The 22532-nt window shown below is 37.0% G+C and overlaps 1 protein-coding gene across 1 annotated transcript; it reads right to left on the bottom strand.

Moving 5' to 3' along the window:
- Window positions 1-16407: 16407 nt before the first annotated feature.
- LOC149187492 (F-box/kelch-repeat protein SKIP20-like) lies at window positions 16408-17451 on the bottom strand. The gene has a single exon (XM_089409681.1). The coding sequence runs from the start codon at window positions 17449-17451 to the stop codon at window positions 16408-16410; it is 1044 nt and encodes a 347-aa protein (XP_089265807.1).
- Window positions 17452-22532: the final 5081 nt, after the last annotated feature.

Below are 22532 nucleotides of genomic sequence, written 5' to 3'. Positions count from 1 at the left end.
CCAATGTGGAGGTTGAAGAGGTAGTTTCTGTGCTCCCCTTAAACAAATGGATTCATCTATGAATACTTCAAAGTGGTTTCGCACTTCCAACTTGCTGAAATCCATGAGTTGGTTGAGGATTCCCATTGTTCCCAAAGAATATGGTTAGGCCTAACTGCAACATTTCTCGCACTTATCCCTAAGAAAGGAGTTGCACTGGATCTGAATAGGTTTCGACCAATTTTCCTATGCAATGTTATTGAAAAAAAAATTCAGGAATTTTAGTCAGGTGACACAAACCCCTACTGAAAAGGATTATCGCTCTAGAACAGTCAGGCATTATGGAGGGTTGGCAGATTATGGATGGTATCCTTGTGGCCCATGAGGTAGTTCACTCTTTATCGTAATCCAAATCTCTAGGTATGCTCATTAAAATTTACCTCTCTAAGGCTTATGATCACTTGAATCAGAAATATATCATGTATATTCTAGATGCATTTGGCTTCTGTCCCTCCTTGATCAGATGGATCAAATCAATGATTTAAACTCCTTTCTATTCTATCCTAGTCAATAGTGCCTCTTCTTGCACCTTCCAAGTTTCCAGTGGTCTAAGACAATGGAGAACATGACAACTACGATGGGGCCATCTTCCAAAAGGTATGTTCTCTCTCAAATAGGATTATTCTATTATGTTTTTCTCTGCGAACATGAATCTTGATCCTTTATGGAAAAGGATTTGGTATCTCAAATTATGGCCAATTTTTTTTTTCCTTTCTTTGGTTAATTAGGTATGGAGAACTTCTTACGTGGGAAAAAATCAAGAAAAAATGATTTTGTGCCCTTCTCGTTGTCCTGTTTATTGCAAGGAGGGGTAAAAATTAGACCATTTACTTAACTTTTGTTCAATGGAAAAGGAGATCTAGGATCAAATGGACCGCTCGGTAAATACTTTGAGAGAATCACTTCAGTTGTGGTGTTGGACGCTCTTTAAGAACCCCATAGTAAATAGAGCGTTGTGTATATCACGACGCTTTGTCCTCTATAATCTCTTCTTGAGTCTTTGGACACATCTCCTTCCGTAGTTTGAAATGGCTAGCCAAAGGTGTAGTAATTGGTTTTTCATTCTTCATATTAAACCTTTCCGACACCTTTTGTATGTTCTCACTCAGAGACAATGTTAATTTGTGATTTTTCCTACCACTAGTTATTCTCATACCAAGGATTTGTTTCGCAACACCCAAATCTTTCATTGCAAATGAATTTTCCAATTTTCCTTTGAGCATATTTATTTCCTGCATGTTAGACCCCGCAACAAGCATGTCATCTACATACAATAATAATGTAATATAGTTGTCATCACTTTTCATTTTCAGATAAACACAATGATCAGAGTGACATCTAGTATAACCTTTTTCATACATAAACCTGTCAAATTTTAGATACCACTACCTTGGGGCCTGTTCTAGGTCATAAAAACTCTTCTTCAACCTACATACTATTTTGTCTTTCCCTTTGACTTGATACCCTTGTGGCTTCTGGATATAGATCTCTTCCTCCAAATCCCCATGGAGAAACGTTATCTTTACATCTAACTCCTCAAGATGCAAATGTTTTGCTGCTACTAGAATTAAAATAGTTTTGATTGAAGTAATTTTAAAAATAGGAGAAAATATTTCATTAAAGTCCATATCTTTCTTTTGTGCCAACCCCTTCACCACAAGTCTAGCTTTATACGTTTTTCTACCTCCATCTTCTTCCTTCAACCTGTAAACCCATTTATTCTGCAATATTGTTTTACCTACAAGTAACCTAAGTCCCAAGTCTTGTTATGTACTAATGAGTTTATATCTTCTTCCATGGTTGGATCCCACTTCTTCATGTTTTCTACCTGCATTGCTTCTTCATAACATTTTGGTTCATCATAATCGGTCAACAATACATAGTATAATGAAGCAGAGTATCATTTAGGGGGTCTACTTATCCTGGTAGATCTTCTAATACCACTTTCAAGTGTTTGAGGTGCCTATTGCTGTTGCGGTAGTTATTGTTCTTGTGGTTGTTGATCATTATGGTTTTCATACACCTTTACGTATTCTGTGATCTCATCAAGCACTATGTATTCCCTATTTTCTTTTTCATGTTTCTTTTCCTACATAATATCCTTATACAAGACCTTTTCATTGAATATGACATCTCTTCTCCTAATGATTTTGTGTTTTTCATAATCGTATGAGTTATAACCAAAATCATTAACACCATATCCAATAAAGGTACATTTCTTTGATTTTTCCTCAATATTTGTTCTATTTTCTTTATTAATGTGGACATAGGCTTCACAACCCAAAGTCTTTAAAAATTAGTAGTTTTCATTTTAATCTGTCCATGCCTCCTATAGAATACCACCATCCAAAGAACTTGAAGGCCCTTTGTCTATTATATAGACAACATTATCTACAACATCTGCCCACAATTGTAAACGAAATCCTACATGTAATCTCATGCACCTTCTACACTCCATCATTGTCCTACATCCTTTCTGACACACCATTTTCCTGTGGTGTTCCTGGAACTATCTTCTCTCTCCAACTTCCATGCTTTGAACATTACTTATCAAACTCTTTGCTGCATTATTATCTTCCATTGCCTGATATGGGACACTTCAAATTATTTCTCGTCTCATTCTTAGCCAAAGCTTTCCATTTCTTGAAAGTTTCAAATACATCAAATTTATTCCAAATATAATAAATCCAAGTTTTCCTAGTTGCATCATCAGTAAAAGTAACATAATAGTGATAGCCACTGAGAGATGATACTTGAGCAGGTCCCCATACATATGTATGCACAAGATCTAATTTTTCACTTTTCTTTTCTTTCCCAACTCTGAGAAATCTGACTCTCTTCTATTTTCCATAAACACAATTCTCACAAAAATCCAAATCGACATGCTTCAAACCTAGCAACAAATTTCTTGAGTGAAGAATTTGCATCCCATTCTCACTCATGTGCCTGAACCTATGATGCCACAATGTTGTATTTGCTCCTATGGAGGTTAAAACATTAACAAAATTAGAAATATCATTGCATAAATACAATGTACCAACCTTTTCTCTTTTTTATTACCAGGGCTCCTTTAGTGACCTTCCAGATTTTATCTGTAAAAGTTGTCACAGAACCTTCACCACCTAAATGCCTTGTCGAAATTAATTTTTCCTTTAAATTTGGAACATGTCTTACCTCCTATTATCACTTAAGAATTCCAATTCCCAAATTTCTCACGTTAGTTTGATGGTAAAGGTTCAGTGCTAGTCTAGGTTTGATTTTTTGTTTGCCTTAGAGTCTGGCTCTTAGGAGTCTTGATGGTATACTTAAATAAAGGTCAACTATGCATTCTCATTCATCACTGGTCTCATAACTTACACAATTTCCATGTGTCAGCTTTGTTCAAAGGTTATTATGTGCTACAAAGCTCTTTAGGTGATTTCGTAGCACATAAATCATGTTTAGGTGTTTTTGCAGTGCATAAATCCTTTTTAGGTGTTTCCGCAGCACAACATGTTTTAGGTGATTTCGTAGCGCATAATGCAGATTTTACACTGGCTGCGCTATGAAATCAGAGATTCGTGCAATCCGGAGCAAATCTTTCCTAACTGTCAAATCTGTCAAGTTCAGTTATGGTTGCATCATTCACTGTCAGCTTATACACTCCACATATCATGTCCAACTTCTTATCTCCATCATTACAGTCGCTAGGTACCTTGGTACGCTCAGATTGCAAGTTCCAAGAAAAGCCAGGTATTCACAGTCTTAATTATGATTGTATTCATTGCATAAGGAACAAATCTACAAACGTTCAATTTGAATGCATTGTATATCAAGCGAGGAAATTATCAAGTGAGGCAGCCTTTCAAGCGAGGCAGAGATTGAAGATTGAGCAGCGCTAGTATATCTAACCTTCATTACACTGAAGTCTCATGGAAGGATCTATAGAAAGGAAAGAGCACAGATCAGGGAGATGTTTGAGGAATGAACCTGAAGGTTTAGACCTTATCTTGAAGAACAGATAAGTTGAGCATGCATTCAAGTAGGTTGGATGTTGGAATTTTTGCGAGAAACTCTAGGGAGGTCATGCATAAATCACCAAGGAATTTTCTTTGAATTTCATAGGTCTGAATTCAAAGGTTGGGATGCTCGAATTGCAAGTATCACCAGAGGTAATATCCACAGTTACTGAGATTCTAAGGGGACAAGAAACTTGGTTTAAGAATTTCAAATTTGAAATGCTCCCCTGCAAAGAATTTCTGAAGCCTGAGTTCATTGACTCAGATTTAAACAAGTCTGTGCCTAGAAATTATGTCAAGGACTCATATGCCAATTTTCTTACCTGCATACAGAGGTACCTTACCTATGAAGGGAGATACAATAAGGTGTATTCATGTCATTTTAATCTTCTGCTGCATTTCACAGGAAAGATATCTCTTGATTTACCTTTCTACTTATTTTGTAGTTTAAGCAAAATGTGTGACAAGGTGCAGCTAAGGAAAGAAGGCTGTGAGACCTCATTGTTTCACCACAGCTTAGTTAAGTTGATCGTGCTGCATGAACTCCAGAAAGTAGGTAGGGATTGGCCCACATTCATGTTTATGTCTGGTTTCAAGAATGAGACTGGTCTCAGTCCTCAAGCTGCAAAAACTCTTCCAACAACAACTGGTCATCAGGTAGAAACAAGATCCACGAGGTTTGCAAAGTTGAAGGCTAGGAAACAAGTAAGGGAATCCACTAAGCCACTGATTATCCAAGATACACCCCAGCAGTCCCTTAAAGAGAAAACTCAGATCAAATAAGGTGCACATGAATCAAACATAGGTGAAGGAGTCCAAAGAAGAAGGACTAGGAGCCAAGTAGCTAAAGAAAAAGCCAAGTCAGTGATTATTGAGGAAAGCCCTGTTTCAAAGGGAGACTTGAATGATTTACTTGCAAGCCATTGATATTGAAGAATCTCCCCTGGTTCAAGCAGATTTGATAGAGTAAGGAAAAGACAAGGCTAAGAGAATCAAAGCCTCGAAAAAACTCAAGTTTGATGATCAGGTTGCTCAATTTGTCTTAAAGCTAAGAAGACCAATAACGAGGAATTTCAAACACATACAGGAGACGCTGCCAGGAGCAGATGAAACAGAGGAGATAACACTATCTCATGAAGGAAAAGATAAAGGTAAAGCAGTTACCCTTCAAGAAGAAGATAGTGTTGAAGAGTTGAAAAGAAAGTTGGAATTGGAAAACTTTGAATTGCTAGACTGAAGAAAGCTTCCAGGAAACATGCAATCAAGGAAGCTTATTTTAACCAAATGCAAGCTCGGTAGGAGGAAAAAACATTTCAAATACCTGAGGTGGTCGACTGTAATGTTCAATTCCGCAGCTGGACTGTCCCTGCAATAAACGAAGCACAATTCATCAGAAAGGTCAATACAAAGTTGAGAGCTAGGATCAAAGTCATGAAGAAGCAAATTGAGGACTTAAAGATGCAGTTAAGCCAACAGAAAGAATCTCCTTAAGGAAGTCACACATCAAGTAAGGTTATGTTACAAATTTTGATGGTTTTCCTTGTTATAATTTTTCTTGAAGAATCATACATTTCCACTCAATTTTGAAAAGCTTTGGAGCAGTTGAAAAGAATGTTTGAATATAAAGAAGCTCAAGATAGCAAATTTTTGGCATTAGGCTGTGTTTTGGTGATTACACAGCAGTTTCGTAGTGCGCTACGAAACTGCTGAAGATGATGCCTAACGCACAACAGTTTCGTAGCGCACTACGAAACTGCTGTAGCTACATAATTAAAACTCAATCAACAAATTTTGAGGGACCGAGGGGAAATTTTTGAAAAAGGAATCTCTTCAAAGGATCATGTAACAGGTTTCAACATTCAACAAGGGAAGAAACAGGTGGAAGAAACATATATTCAAACTCTAAACTTTTTGTTATAAAGTGATCAGAGTTACTACAGTTCATGATATGTCAGACAGCTTGAAGGAGGTCTTGTATTCACACATGGAAAAGGTCGACAGCACATCAAGGATGTGGCATTCTAATATATTTTTGTATCATCAAAGAAGAAGGACATGGTTCATTAGTTTCGAATATCTTTGAGGAAAACCAAAAGCAGATAAACAGGGGCAATTTCCTACTTTTCAGGAGCAATGGAGAAGATGTGACATTAAGGGCTAGCAGGCAGCTACAAACACCTACCACAGCTAAACTAAAAGAGACCACTTGCCAAAGAATGAGAATTGATTGTAATTAATGCTATTATTAGCATGATATGGAGTTAGACTCCTATTTGCCTTAGAACTCTAAAAAGTCTAGTTAGCATTTTGTTACATTTAATAGGTAGTTAAAGTGTGAATAGGTGTCATAAGAAGTAGAATTCGAGCTCCCCTCATGTGGGAGGAGGAATCTCAGCCTTGTAAAAGAATTCTATATATAGGAGAGAGGGCAATGTACCAAGGGTTGGAAAATTTCAGAGAAATTGGAACTATTGTGCTATGTATATGACTCTATTTTAGTAATACAAGACTTGACTTTATTTCTCAGGAATCAGAAGGAGTTCACTATTTAGGATGTTGTGTATTATCTTCTCTTCAATATTTGTAGTGGTATAGATGTGTGATTACTTAGAAATCACTGTATGTGCTCTAATTTCCTTCACATATTTATAAAATATGTGCCCTATCTGTTTCTGGTGTGTTCTGAATGGTAGAAATCTAAATGCCCTGACTTCTATGTAAGGTTGATATCATTGTTATACTGAAACGATTATGAATCCATAAGCCCAATGGATACCTTTTAATTGTGTTTCAAACACTCTCATTTTTCTATCTTTGTTTCACAAGAGTTAGCCATCTTAATCATAATCAAAAGCATTAATCCTTTGAGAGAACCTTCTCAGGTTGGGGAGGATAAGCCTCAGCCTAAAGTAGGTTTGAAATAGTTACTTGAGGTCTTCATGGTTAGCAGCCTTCTAGGACCTGATTTTGAGATAACACCTCCTTTAATAGCCATTGGTTTCCATTCTATTGTTTTATAAAAACCTTACCCATTCCAATGATTTTACACAATTTATCATCACCCAAACGAACCTGTCCAAAATCTCCTTGAACATAATCATGAAAATTTTTCCTATAAGGTGTAGCATCGAATAAGGCCCCTGAATCTACTACCTAGGCATCAATAATTTTTTCCAATGAAAGAATCAAAGCATCTTGCAACACATCACCTCTCACATTCACTTCATGATTGTTTTCTTATTGTGTGTCTTCTTTTTTCCCCTTTCCAGACTTATAGTCTTTCTTTAGGTGTCCTTTCTTCCACATTTTCGGCACACTATCCTCGATATTGACTTGGATCTTCCTTTCCTCAATTTACTGTGATATGATGGGCTCTTTCCTCTTTCCATTTTTCTTACCCAAGTCTGTGTAGTCAAAGAATTACCTAATGTCTCACTAAGCCTTTTCCATTGCATTTCCTCGCTAAGTATCGTACCGACAACATCATCAAACTTTAAAGTACTAGATCGAGAGACAGAGTTACTAATGGCCATAAGTAAACCATTGCGACTTTCTTATAATGAGCACATAAATAATAGAGCCCTAACTTCATTATCAAAATTTACCCCTACAAAACATAACTAACTACTAACCGTATTAAATTCAGTTAAATGATCAACAACAAATCCACCTTCTGACATATTCATATTAAATAAACAATTCCTAATAAATACCTTATTTGAGGCCGAGGGTTTTTCATATAATTTGGCCAATTCCATCATTAAGCCCTCTGTTATCATTTCCTTTGAAATATTAAAGGCTACCAACACTGCCAGCCACAATCGTATTGTTTCAGGTGGCTTTATGTTGAGAGTATCCCATTTTTTGTTTTTCATACTCATCAACTTCTTTGCTTTTCAACTCATTGGTAGATACAAATATTTCTAATATAAATAATCTTTCGTCTACATCTTCCACAACTTGTAGTTTTGGTCATTAAATTTATCGACCCTAAACTTTCCATCTTCTGCCATTGCTCCCATTAAAACCCTTCTCTCCTGTGATTTTATCATCTAAATATACCTTCGACTGTGATACCAGTTATTAGAAAATTATATATTACAGAGTAATGGAACACATAAAATATTGCATAAACACAAACACATAAAACACATAAAACAAGAGAGACATAGATATACGTGGTTCACCCAATTTGGGCTACGTCCAAGGAGAAACAGCTAGTCCTTCCTTTATATTATCCAGCAAAATGAAGAGATAAAACCTACAACAGGGCCTCTGTAATTTCCTCATAATACACATATACATAGTCGCAATACAATTTCCTCATATAAATCGAGGGATTTTGTTCTAAGGAAAAAACACTAAATTAAACATAACTTCTATTGTCAGATCATCCTCCTAATGAACGACTTAGTCTAAATTATAATATTTTACAAGGTAATTTTTCATCTATTTTTAGCTTTAGGGTCACTACCCCTGTGATGGCGATTAAACGAGCGTCATTGCTACCCCGTTAGGAATTGGGGTCCAATATGGTGATACCTATGAATAAACAAGATAATAAGGCTCCATACCCATCATAGAGCCAATGAAAAACCTGCGATTTGTGTTCCCTGTAGAAATTTTGAATAATTTAACACATATTCAATGGAGATTATCCTGATCATGTACTATTGTGGAATACATACACAATACATAAGCTCCTCTACGTTGATCATCAATATAGTAGCATCAATAACAATAAAACTTCAAGAGCATTCACACATTAACACAGTATGTAACCCGGGGAAAGCATCTCGCTAAAAACCCCACACTATATGTATATTAATGATTGAGACCATGTAACATTACAAAGTACAATGCTTATCACAAGCAATCCAGTACTAGCTCCACCTGTTACAAACAATACAGCTAAGATCTGATTTCCAAATCTATTCCACTGCTTGCCTGCCTCCACTGCTCAATACCTGCTCAAGAGTGAATGGGAATGGTCTACCAAACTCGTATTTCACCTCCAAAGAATCACTCACAATGTGTAAGACGTGAGCAGAAGCTACAAACTGGGCAAATACATGAGCAAACTCATTGGCATACTCAATCCCTTGATTGTGCAAGATCTGATGCACAACTATAGTCACAACTGATAGCAATCTGATTCTCTAACACCTGTCCCTGCTGAACTGAACATGCACTGACATGAAACTGAGTTAACTGATGTATTCTATAGTTGTATTATGAGTTAATAATTAGTTTAACAACTCATCATTAGTCTATTTGCAGTTAGACTAACTACAACTAGTTTAACCAAGTTAAACTGAACACAACTCCATCAACTCCATAATCAACTCCACCAAACTCAACTGATTAAGTTCTAACTGAAGTCATGCATGCAACAACTCAACTGACTCATAAGAAAAGCGTACTTCCTTCTGACAGCTGCATGGGCCACATCTGTAGCTCAAACTGAAGTGCTCCAAGAGAATAAGATCAAGTTTATAGTCCAAATATTATTATGAGACAATAATATTTGACTTTTCTATTTTTGATAGCCAGTCTAAAAATAGACTTTGATCACCCACACTGTGATCACTCACACTGTGGTCACCCACACTGTGGTCACCCACACTGTGATCACTCACACTGTGATCACCCACACTGTGATCATCCACACTGTGATCAAAAATAGAACTTGCGCCATAATTTGCCTGCGGGCCCACTTAGTGAAGGCGACTCTTTTCACTAAGCTCCATCATCTTGTTGCAATCTCAACATTCCCTAATCACCGCCTCAAACAATCTTGGAAATTTAAGCAAGATCATGTAATAATCTATAAATTTACAGACATTTGGACCAAAGAATCTGATATTCTCCACTGGATCTAGCTCGAATGTCAGCAAAAAGCTCAATTTGACCTCCGCCTCAAAGCCAAAGGCTTCTTCATAGTGATCTTTGAGTATCTGGAAGACCGCAAGCAAATTTTGGACAATGGGCCATATTTCATGAACAACGCAGGGTTATTCATGAGGCATTAGGAACCCTGTTACAACTTGGAGAAGGAACAATTCTTAGCTACACCCACCTGGGTCTGATTTTACTCTCTACTAAAGGATTTTTGGGAGATGTACATCCTAGAATTGATATGCAATTCCATATGAAACTTTGTTCAAGTCTCGAAGGTCACTAGATGTTGATAGTTCTCTTCCTATCCCAAAATTTGTGTTTACATGAACATCTCACAACCCCTCCTGGAGTTAGTGGAAATTGAGTATAAGGATGAAGGCTGGTCTCAACTGCTAGACTACAAGCATGTCCCCTTTAAATTTAAAATTTGTCATAAATATGGACACTTGTTTTGCAACTTCCCTCAATGGTTGTAAGAGACAACAACTCCTTTGGTTGATCCCTCCTTAGATGGCTTCCAAGAAGTTCCTTGGCAAAACCCTCCAACCATCAAAGGCCCCCCTTGTCAGGCTCCACCAATCCCTACTCCCATAGCCCATAGCTCTCTTTGTGGGAACTACTTTGCTCTCCTGGTGTATCCGGGTGAAAAGGATCAACCAAAAGCACCTGTAAATGTGTCTCCATCTCAAGCAATGTGGGAGGTGGAGGCAAGTCTTGAAAATCCTAAAAATAAACAACCAAGAAAATAAAAATCACCAGAAGAGCTATCCACATGCAAGGAAATCAAGCAAGTTCTTTCCCAAGTCCAACAAGCCTTTGAGCATGAAGACAAAATAGATCAACTCAACTCTGATAAAATTTTTATGGTAGCTTTCTTGTAGAATTGGGCCAAAGATGGATGGGCAGAAATCCCTCAATATCTGCTAGATCAATTCCATATGATCTATAAAGATTGGGAACAACATAAAGCCTCTATATAATCCCCTCTCCAAACAAATTTGGCTATATGAGAATAAAAAATTCCCACCAGGCAAGGTTAATCCAACTTGGGATCCATGAAGGAAATCCAGCTCGAATGGCAGCGAAAAGCTCAATTTGACCTACACCTCCAAGTAAAAGGCTTCTTCACAGTGATCTTTAAGTATCTAGAAGACCACAAGCAAATTTTGGATAATGGGTCATATTTCATGAACAACGCAAGGTTATTCATGAGGCACTAGGAACCCTATAACAACCTAGAGAAGGAACAATTCTTAGCTACACCCATCTAGGTCCGAATTTACTCTCTACTAGAGGAATTTTGGGAGATGGACATCCTAGAATTGATTTGAAATTCCTTATGAAACTTTGTTCAAGTCTAATAGATCACTAGATGTTGATGGTTCTCTTCCTATGCCACGATTTCTGTTTACATGAACATCTCACAACCCCTCCTAGATTCAGTGCAAATTGAGTATAAGGATGAATTATTGTATCAACCATTGGACTATGAAGGTAAAATTTGTCATAAATATGGATACTTGTTTTGTGACTTCCCTCAATGGTCGTAAGAGACAACTACTCCTTTGGTTGATCCCTCCTTTGATGGCTTCCTGGAAGTTATTTGGCAACACCCTCCAACCATCAAAGGCCCCCCTTGTCAGGCTCCACTACCCCCTACTCTGATAGCCCCAAGCTCTCCTTGTGGGAACTTCTTTTCTCTCCTCGTGGATTTGGGTGAAAAGATCAACCAAAAGCACTAGTATCTATGTCTCCATCTCAAGGAACATAGGAGGTGGAGGAGGGTCTTGAAAATCCTAAAAATAAACAACCAAGCAAATGAAAAACACCAGAAGAGTTATCCACATGTAAGGAAATCAAGAAATTTCTTTCCAAAGTCCAGAAAGCCCTTGAGAATGAAGACAAAATGGATCAAATCAACTCCAATGAAAGTTTTATGGTAGCTTTCTTGTGAAACTGGGCCAAAGATGGACGGGAAAAAATCCATCAATATCCGCTAGATCAATTCCATATGATCTATAAAGATTGGGAACAACATCAAGCCTCTACGGAATCCCCTCCCCAAACGAATTTGGCTATATGAGAAGAAAAAACGCCCACCAGGAAAGGTTAGTCCAACTTAGGATCCAGGAAGAAAGGTAGAGGACCCAACAGTGAAGTGATCAAAGAAACAAGGTTTATCCTAGTTAACTGAGGACAGGCAATTGTCCTCACGGAATACTACCAGCACTCTCAAACCACCCCTCCTCAATGAAGGTGGTCTCGTGGAACATAAGAGGCCTCAACTCAAAGGGTAATTTGAGGTACTTAAATGCACAAATTCAATAAGATAAACCAGACAACTTAGTCATGTAGGAAACTAAGGTAACACAAGATAAACTTAGTGAAATCACAAGTAGAAGTTGGCTTACGACTAAGTGTATGGCACTGGATCCAAGGGGTAATCCAGGAGGCTTGGGAATCCTTTGGGACTCCAAATATATTTCTTTTGGGAACTAGATTGCCTACCGAAATACCCTTTCAGGTCAATTTGAATGTATCGGCTCCTTGGAGAAGGTTTGATTAACAAGGGTTTATGGTCCTACTCTATCAGGGACAAAGGCCACCTTTCTTAGGAGTTTCGACAACTGAACGAGATTTTGGGCAAAACCAGCTAGATTCTGGTAGGGGACCTCAATTTGATCAAGGATTTGGGTGAGGAGAAAGGAGGAGTCAGGTGGATGAATCTGATCTCCATTTCCTTTTAGTATACCATTCAAGATCTTGGAGTAGAAGACATTGATTTTATTAATGGTTCTTTCACATGGAATAATCAATAGGGAAGTAAGCACTAGAGCGCCTCTCTTTTGGATCATTCTTTATTTCAAATAAAACCCTACAACAAGAATTGTTTCATATTAGATATCATTTTGGGATTCAACTGCGTTAAGTAAGATCATTCATGTATGACCATTTTCATGAGAGGTAGTCGTAACTGACTAATTTCTCATGATTTTTGAATAGTTCACTTAGCACTCATTGCATCGGGTGATGCTCATAGGGGTGAAGAAGTGGGATTGAAACTAGTGAAATGTGGAGAACGAATCACATAGCATCAATCATCACTTCCGGGGCTTGCACCCGGTAACCAGGACTTCCCAGGAGGTCACCCATCCCAGAACTCCTCTGGCTCAAGCGCGCTTAACTGTGGAGATTTTCCCCACAATCAAGCCCACTTAGCTTGCTACCCCATTTGCAAAACCTTAGCAAGTATTGTGCCTCATGAACCATTCAAGTAGAGATCCCTTGACTCTTTTTGAATTTAAGTATGGGGGTTTTACGCAGTGCATTATATTAGATATCATTTTGGGATTCAACTGCGTTAAGTAAGATCATTCACGTATGACCATTTTCATGAGAGGTAGTCGTAACTGACTAATTTCTCATGATTTTTGAATAGTTCACTTAGCACTCATTGCATCGGGTGATGCTCACAGGGGTGAAGAAGTGGGATTGAAACTAGTGAAATGTGGAGAACGAATCACATAGCATCAATCATCACTTCCGGGGCTTGCACCCGGTAACCAGGACTTCCCAGGAGGTCACCCATCCCAGAACTCCTCTGGCTCAAGCGCGCTTAACTGTGGAGTTTTTCCCCACAATCAAGCCCACTTAGCTTGCTACCCCATTTGCAAAACCTTAGCAAGTATTGTGCCTCATGAACCATTCAAGTAGAGATCCCTTGACTCTTTTTGAATTTAAGTATGGGGGTTTTACGCAGTGCATTATATTAGATATCATTTTGGGATTCAACTGCGTTAAGTAAGATCATTCACGTATGACCATTTTCATGAGAGGTAGTCGTAACTGACTAATTTCTCATGATTTTTGAATAGTTCACTTAGCACTCATTGCATCGGGTGATGCTCACAGGGGTGAAGAAGTGGGATTGAAACTAGTGAAATGTGGAGAACGAATCACATAGCATCAATCATCCTCCCCTCCATGGGATCAGATCATTGGCCCATTTTCTTGGAAATTGACCTCAGGATGGCACTGAGGAACCATCGAGGCACCGACCTTTTCGTTTCAAATCTTTATGGCTTGAAAAGCCAGATTTCATTTCTAAGTTAGAAGAATGGTGGAAGGATATTAGTGTGTTTGGGTGCAATCAAATGGAGACTCTATAGTTTAAGTTGAAGGCACTAAAAGGAAGGGTTAAAGAATGGACTCGGTCATATTTTAATAAAATTCATTATGAAAAGTGAAAGCTGGAGGAATAAATGTGGTCAATCTAGTAGCGGATAATTTTAGAAGGTAGGACTAAAACCCTCATTGTTCAGGAGGGTGAGGTCCTCAATGACCTGGAGCGACAAAGAAAACAAGAATAAATTCTTTGGAGGAAAAAATCAAGAGTTCAATGGGTCAAAGAAGGTGAGCGTAACATGAAATTATTTCATAGGACTATGTCAAAAAATAGATAGTTTCATAGGATTTTCTCCCTCAATGGATCGGACGGTCGATGGCTTTTTCAACAGGAGGATATTTTTGAGTAGTTGATCACCTATTTCTATACGTTTTTCATAGAGCCCTAAGAAGATGAGAGTGAGTCCATCTCGAGAATCAAGCAATGTATTCCCCAGTTAATCTAGGAAGATCAAAATGAGGATCTCATGTGGGAGATCTCCTACGTGGAGGTTGAAGAGGTCATTTGTGCATTCCTCTTAAACAAAGCTCCAAGCCCGAATGGATTCACCTATGAATTCTTCAAAGTGGGCTAGCACTTCGAAGGTACTGAAATCCATAAGTTGGTATAGGATACTCGTCATTCCCAAAGAATATGGTCGGGCCTGAATGCAACATTTCTCACGCTTATCCCTAAGAAAGGATTTTCGTTGGATCTGAAGGGGTTTCGAACAATTTTCCTATGCAATGTTCTTTACAAAATTATTTCAGGAATTTTAGTCAGGGGACACAAAACCCTAGTGAAAATGATTATCAATCCAGAACAATCAGGTATTGCAGAGGGTTGGCAAATTATGGATGGTATCATTGTGGCTCATGAGGTAGTTCACTCTTTATCCTAATCCAAATCTCTAGGTATGCTCATTAAACTTTACCCCTCTAAGGCTTATGATCACTTGAATTGGAACTATATCATGTCTATTCTAGATGCATTTGGATTCCCTCCCTCATGGATTAGATGGATGAAACCAATTATTTAAACTCCTTACTATTCTGTTGTAGTCAATGGTGTGTCTTCTCACACCTTCCAAGTTTCCAGGGGTCTGAGACAATGGAGAACATGACAATTGCGATGGGGCCATCTTCCAAAAGGTATGTTCTCTCTCAGAGAATATTATTCTATTATGTTTTCCTCTGCGGACACGAATCCTGATCCTTTATGGAAAAGCATATGGTATCCCAAACTATGGCCAAAAGTATTTTTTCTTTCTTTGGTTAATTAGGCATGGAGAACTTCTTATGTGGGACATGTTTCTTTGTCATATGCTAATCGCAGTAGTCAAGGTTGAGACTACCTGCATTTTGCTGTTGATGTACTTCTTTTTTGAAGAATGAATAGACCTTTGACTTACAAAAAAAAAGCTTTGAAAAAAATTGTTTCGGTGAACCCTTCATCCATCATAAGGAACAAGAAACATAAGTAAAAAAAATAAGACCAAACCTTTTAAAATACAGTAGTGCCAAGCCAAACGCTAGGGAGTAAATGTTAGAACATTTTGAAATTAAAAAAGATAAGTAATAAAATAGAATAATTTTATATATTTATTATTAATAATCAAACTGATTATAACTATTAGTATATGACCAAAGTCTTAACATAAAGACCACCAAAATAATTACATAGGATGCGACCTTATTAGTTTAATATTAAATATCTAATAAAGCTAACTAATACTATTAATAATAGTTAATTTACTATTTATAAATAATTATATTTGAAAAAAAAATTCTGGAGTATTTTTATATCTCTATTTAGGAGCCAGAGAATTATGATTAAAATTATATTCTTTTGTGAATTCTTTTATAAATAGAAATTACAACATTGCTTAAGGCACTTTACAACATTGAACCATGGAAAATGATCTCATAAAGTAATTATGAACCTAAATAACGCATGGAAAATAACTAGGATATACATATTCATGAAAATTTATAGTGTAAATGCATCTAAATTTTAAATCCAAGTGAACGCCAACAGAGAATAAATAGCAGATAATGCAATTTCAACCACCAACTCATAATGTTTCCATTTCAAAATGCCTGATTTAAGATATCTAAATTTTAAATCCAAGTGAACTTTCCACACAAGTGAGAATGCCAACAGAGAATAAATAACAGATAATGCAATTTCAACCACCAACTCATAATGTTTCCATTTCAAAATGGAAAGCAACCACAATTCATCATTAAAGTAAAACAAGTAAAAGCTATTTATGATGCTAAATATAAAACAGCGTATGAATATTCAGATCTCCAAGGACGTTACAGCGTATGCAGTTGAAGCAAACTCGTCGTGTTCAACTGCACTCCACTTCCCAGTTGACGGCTGAAAGAAATAGGAGATCGGATTTCCTTTCTCTGGAAGACCATTCACAAAAATCTGGTCACGCCACGCTGCAGCACAGAAAACCCAGTTTATAACCCCCGGAACAGAGGTTACAGGCGTCCAAACGTTTTTCTGAGCATCATACTTCATCACTTCTTTTGAAAGGATCACGTACAGTGTCCCACGTGTACACACAAAATAGCAACGCCTCGTAATACTCCTCGGTAAGATCCACATGTTTTCCAGCGTATGCCAACTGCCGGTCTCCTCATCAAAAACTTCCGCGCTACTTTCAAATACTCCACCGTCAAATCTTTCAGTGATTACCATGAATTTCCCCTCAAGGTAAACACCCACAGCACTGGTGTGGTTTTGGGTCATGGGAGGCAACACTTCCCATCTGTCTTCTTCCACATCGTATGCTTCCGCAGTGGCCAGAGAGTTCCCGTGCTCATCTCGGCCACCAGCCACGTAGATAAGTCCTTTCAAAGAAGAAACCGCACAAGCGAAAGAGATTCGACCCGTGGACATGTCGGCTCCGCGGCGCATTTCTTTGGACACAAAATCATAGATGAAGACAACAACCTTCAAGCTCGTCGGCCAATTCTCAATTTCATTAAAACTTTGTTCTCCAAACAGGACAAGCTTTCCATTCACGGAAACGAACCATATAGGGGCTGTCCTCCTTTCCATTGATGGAGGACGATCGTAAGGAATAGGGGCTGTCCTTTCCCAGGTCTTCTTCACAGGGTCGTATACTGTTATTCCATAATCAAAGAGACTGGAAATTGAGTGAAATAGACATATAAAATGTTGAGTCGTGCCGTAGTACTTTCTGTGCTCATAGAACTGACGACTACACATCATTTCATTCCAGCTTCTGCACACACCTTTCAACTCATCGTGTAATCTGTAAGGAACGCGTGACAACACCTGTTCTTCGACCACAGTAGGGATATTCATAAAATCCTCTATCAGTGGCACTAATGAGGGATGTCGCAAATGAATGTCTTTTAGAAATTGAGTGTTACTTTACGATGGATCTAGGCTCTATTAATTTCTCTCTTTAAATAGGCTATATTCCACTTGAATACTATGGGTCAATATTATGACTTCTCAATACCATGTACCAATACCACCGGTCATTTCTACTTTTATAATTATAATTATTATTATTTTTTAAATCCGTGGTCAGAAAACCCTTAAAAGTAAATTGACTATTTTACTCAACTTTATTATTGTTATTATTTTTTTTAAATCCGGGGTCAAAAAACCCCTAAAAGTAAACTGACTATTTTACTCAACTTTATTTTAGTCGATACCACCGGTCATTTTTACTTTTATTATTATTATTATTATTGTTATTATTTTTTTTAAATCCGTGGTCAAAAAACCCCTAAAAGTAAATTGACTATTTTACTCAACTTTATTATTGTTATTTTTTTTTTTAATCCGGGGTCAAAAAACCCCTAAAAGTAAATTGACTATTTGACTCAACTTTATTTTAATCGTTTATTTTAGTTTTCAAATTTTATTTTTATTTCATTTTTATTTTTATGTAATTTGACTGAGTCAAAATGTTTACAATACATGACATTACAACATCTCTATCATATTATGATGGAAAGTGCAAAAATATTTTGAAATTATGCAGTGAATGTTTCAAATATCATTAAAGACAACCTAAACTAAAATAATATAAATGGATATAAAAAGTAAAAATGCAAAAGTGAAAGTGGAGATAGGAGAGAAAATGTCAAAAAAGACATCATCAATATTTTGAAATTGCCATTTAATACGGTTTTATAGATAAGCTATTCATCTTCAATCTTTTCAAACCCTGTCATTTTAGGGATTCTCATATGCCCCCTTTCATTTGGGATAAGGTGATCTTATTTAAGAAACACTGACCTTGTTCTTTAGGTAAGTTCCTTTTTTTGAAATATAGGCAACAATTTCATATCAAATAATAAAAAAGATACATTTGAGCCATTATTGTCTTGCCATTAACTACACCAATATATTAATTTGGGCATGAATTTCATATCAAATAATAATAAAAAAGATGCATTTCAAATAATAATAAAAAAGATGCATTTGCACTAAGGAAACCACATCAATAGCATATTACAAGCACACAACTTTTGTCCATATTACTATAATGCTATTATAACACAGTAATATAATAAAAAGAGCATGATATTATATCAAGGGTTACTATATAGTCTATGTCTCCAACTAGATTGAGAAGCATATTTACTTTTTAGTAACTAGGAAACAAATATAATAAACCCAAACATTTCAACATTAAGGAGAGTCCATGGATATTGCTTATGGATTCTCATTATGTGGAGGCATAAGGTTTGAATTATGGAAGATAGATAGAGACTCGTCAGGTTTGAGAACATGGGTGTAGAGATGACCAATCCAAACTTCTTGATTTTGAGAGATATTATACTCTGTATGCCTACAATTATAATATTTTGGCCATTCTTGAAGAGCTTCACGTGAATTCTTCTTTCTTTATGGGAAATTTAGTCTTCAGACTAATTGTAATCCATTAAAAGACCAGATATATTTTCCAAGAAAATCATGATTTCAACATAGACTAGATATTCAAATGATATAAAATATTTTTGAGGATTTGAATAGGAATATTTGAAGCAATGTAATCAAACTTTAAGGCTTAAGGCTTGGGCTTTTGATTTGCATCGTTAGATGTTGGCATCGATTTAGACTCCATCGGTGTCTAAGAATTCAATCACACACTGCTCAATGCTCTAATACCCAATATACATGTCACAAAGACATTTTTCCAAAGTGACATGTGTTGGGTCCCTATAATACTAGTGATTACCCCATTACTATTGTAGTTATACCCCTTATTTATATTGTTGTGCCCCTATTACCCCATGTTGTTATTTCTGTGCCCCATAGAATCCCTCTATTGTTATTTTTGTGGCTTTATATTATTATTGTTAGGTCGGCTGGATTATATTGTGACTCCTTAGACTCCTATATATAGAAAGGAGGTTTTGTCATTTGTATCATCAAAGAATTGTTCATTTATGTAATTTAAAGGAGGTTTCCCCCTCAAAGAGGCTGAATTCTAAGGTGTTGATCTATCTTTTCTATCTTTTCTTGAGCTGGTTTCATAACATTTGGTATCAGAGCTTTAGATTCTAGGGTTTCGCTGCTCCAAACAGGTCATCGTGGCATTTTCGCTATAAATTTTTTTCTATGACATTTCAGAAGTCACAAAAAGAACCCATTTGAGAAGAAATCGCGCTGAACCTTGGGTCCGAATTTCATAGCTTTTTGCGCGATATTTGCGGAGATATGATCTAAGGAATTTGGTCTTTTTGCAGACTCCTGAATTACATTCAAAATAGGTGACCTGGGGAAATTCGTCATAACTTTCTCTCTGGGGATCGGATTGAAATTTCGTAAGAAGGTACAGAAAGAGGACGGACTGTAGTTTCTTGTATTTGTGGTTCAGATTCAAAAAATGAAATAGTGACTCATGGCACGTAGTACAAGTTCGCTCTACTAAACTAGTCTAAAAGCAAGTCACTGTGGGACATTTCACATAACTCTTCCTTGGAGAATCCAATTCAGGTCAGACTTGTGGCATTGGAAAGAGGACACAGAAGGCTACTATAAGTCTCAATTTTAGAACTGGATGATCTGAAATTACAGAGATACATCAAATTCAATATCGGGCTTCTATAAAGTGAAAAATGGTGTGTAGTTTTTTTTAGATTTTTGTGTAAGCTTGGTTTAACGGAATTCAAAGGGCATAGTAAAGCATTATTATCGGTAACTGATGCCCCGAGGAAAGAAAATGCAAACACCTAGTAAGGAACCTGAAAGCTCGAGCATGACTCATGAAGAAGAGGAAAAAATGCTACATGGTATATCAAAACTACAAGAACAAGTGCAACAAATGTCACGCTCACAAAAGCTAACAGAAGCTAAGATAAGTGGCGTGGAATCTAAGATAAATGGTGTGGAATCTAAGATAAATGGTGTGGAATTTAGGATAAATGGCATGGAAGCTAAGATGGATGATTTGAAGACAGATTTGACAAATTTTCTACAAGAAATACGTAATAATGGTGAAAAGGTTGTAAAGGAAACTCATGATGTGAACAAAAGTAATGTTAATCATGATTCATAGACGCTAATGTTGTATCAAAGACCCACCATATTCCAAAAATCAATATGAGGAAGTTTGATGGCAAGGATCCCGCCACATGGATATTACAAATGGAGCAGTTCTTCGATCTCAATAATGTGCAAAACACACAAAAGGTACGTATGGCAACTGTATATTTGGAACCAAATCAGTTTGTATGGTATCAATGGCTTTGCTCTCGTAAAAGATTTATCACTTGGGAAATTTTTATTGAAGAATTGATAGCACATTATGAAGATACAAAAAGCAACACTTTTTTTAGCCAATTGATAAGTCTCAAACAAAAGGGTTCAGTAATGGAGCACATTGAGGAGTTCCAAAAATTGAACATAAGGGTAAAAGATATTCCAGAGGAGCATAGGATTGATGTGTTCATAGGGTCTTTAAAGGATAATATCCAACATGATGTTCGCCTTTGGGAACCTGATTCATTAGAGAAGGCATTCAGGTTAGCAAGAAAAATGGAAAGCAAAATTATGGCAACCAGGAAGCATACCACTCACAACTATAAAGACGGAAGTGTTGTTGCCCCTAGTCTTCCACAACCTATAAGGTTGACACCACAACAATTGGAAGAAAAAAGAGAAAAAGGGCTTTGTTACAGTTGTGATAGCAAATACACTAAAGGTCATAAGTGTGCTGAGAAGAAATTATTCTACATAGATTGTGAAGAGGAAGAAGAAAAGGAGCAAGAAAGGTCAAAAGAAGAAGATATACTCCAGGAACAAAGCCTAGATGAAGAAAAAATAAATCCGACCATATCTTGTAATGCATTGGCGGGAATTACCACTCCTCAAACCATCAAGATAGAAGGACAAATCAAGAAGAAAAAGGTAATAGTGTTGATTGATTCAGGAAGCACCCACAATTTTATTCATTGTAGGGTAGAAAAAGAATTGAATTGCTTCCTATATCCAGCACCAGAGTGTCAAGTGATGATTGCAAATGGAGGAACAATAAATTGCTCTGGAAGGTGCCATAATATCAAGCTATCCATGGGAGAATATGTATTGACTAGCCCAATGCTTTCCATTCCAATGGGAGGTGCTGATGTTGTACTAGGAGTCCAATGGCTACAATCCTTGGGTACAATAGCTTTTAATTTTCAAGAACTTTTCATCAAATTTTCTACGAAAGGAAAGGAAGTTGAATTAAGGGGTATTGCAGGGAAACCAGGAAAGATAATCAGCTCTAATGGTATGACAAAGCTTCTAAAAAAGGAGCAAAGGGGTGTAATTGCACAATTATGTTCGCTAGATGTTTCCACATCGGAATCATCTATTTCTCCAGATCTCCAAAAAGTCCTGGACAATCATTCCAAGGTATTTGAGACTCCCAAAGGTCTCCCACCTATGTGTGATCATGATCATGCTATTCATCTGATTCCAGGAAGTGTTCCTCCAAACATCAGGCCGTACAGATATCCTTATGTCCAAAAGAGTGAAATTGAATGTATGGTTGCAGAAATGCTAGAGGCTGGTATAATTCAACCAAGTCAAAGTTCTTTCTCTACTCCAGTAGTATTGGTGCACAAAAAGGATGGATCATGGCACATGTGTCCGGATTATAGGGAGCTCAACAAGCTCACTATTAAAGATAAGTTCCCCATTCTTGTCATTGATGAATTACTGGATGAATTGCATGGATCAATTTACTTCACCAAGTTGGATCTTTGTTCGGGATATCATCAAATCAGAATGAAGATTGAAGACATTCCGAAAACGGCATTTAGAACTCATGAGGGTCATTATGAATTTTTGGTCATGCCTTTTGGCCTTACCAATGCACCTTCAACATTTCAAGGTTTGATGAATTCAATTTTCAAACCATTCCTTAGAAAATTTGT

Source organism: Pinus tabuliformis, chromosome 3_1 (assembly GCF_031772625.1).
Source record: "Pinus tabuliformis cultivar Carrire ecotype Pingquan chromosome 3_1, CPIR1, whole genome shotgun sequence".
Lineage (NCBI taxonomy): Eukaryota > Viridiplantae > Streptophyta > Pinopsida > Pinales > Pinaceae > Pinus > Pinus tabuliformis.
This window is presented reverse-complemented; position numbering and strand designations above follow the sequence as displayed.

What these genes read in the sequence shown, in the direction of transcription:
- LOC149187492 (XM_089409681.1), bottom strand. Translation starts at nt 17,451, where the DNA reads ATGAATATCCCTACTGTGGTCGAAGAACAGGTGTTGTCACGCGTTCCT.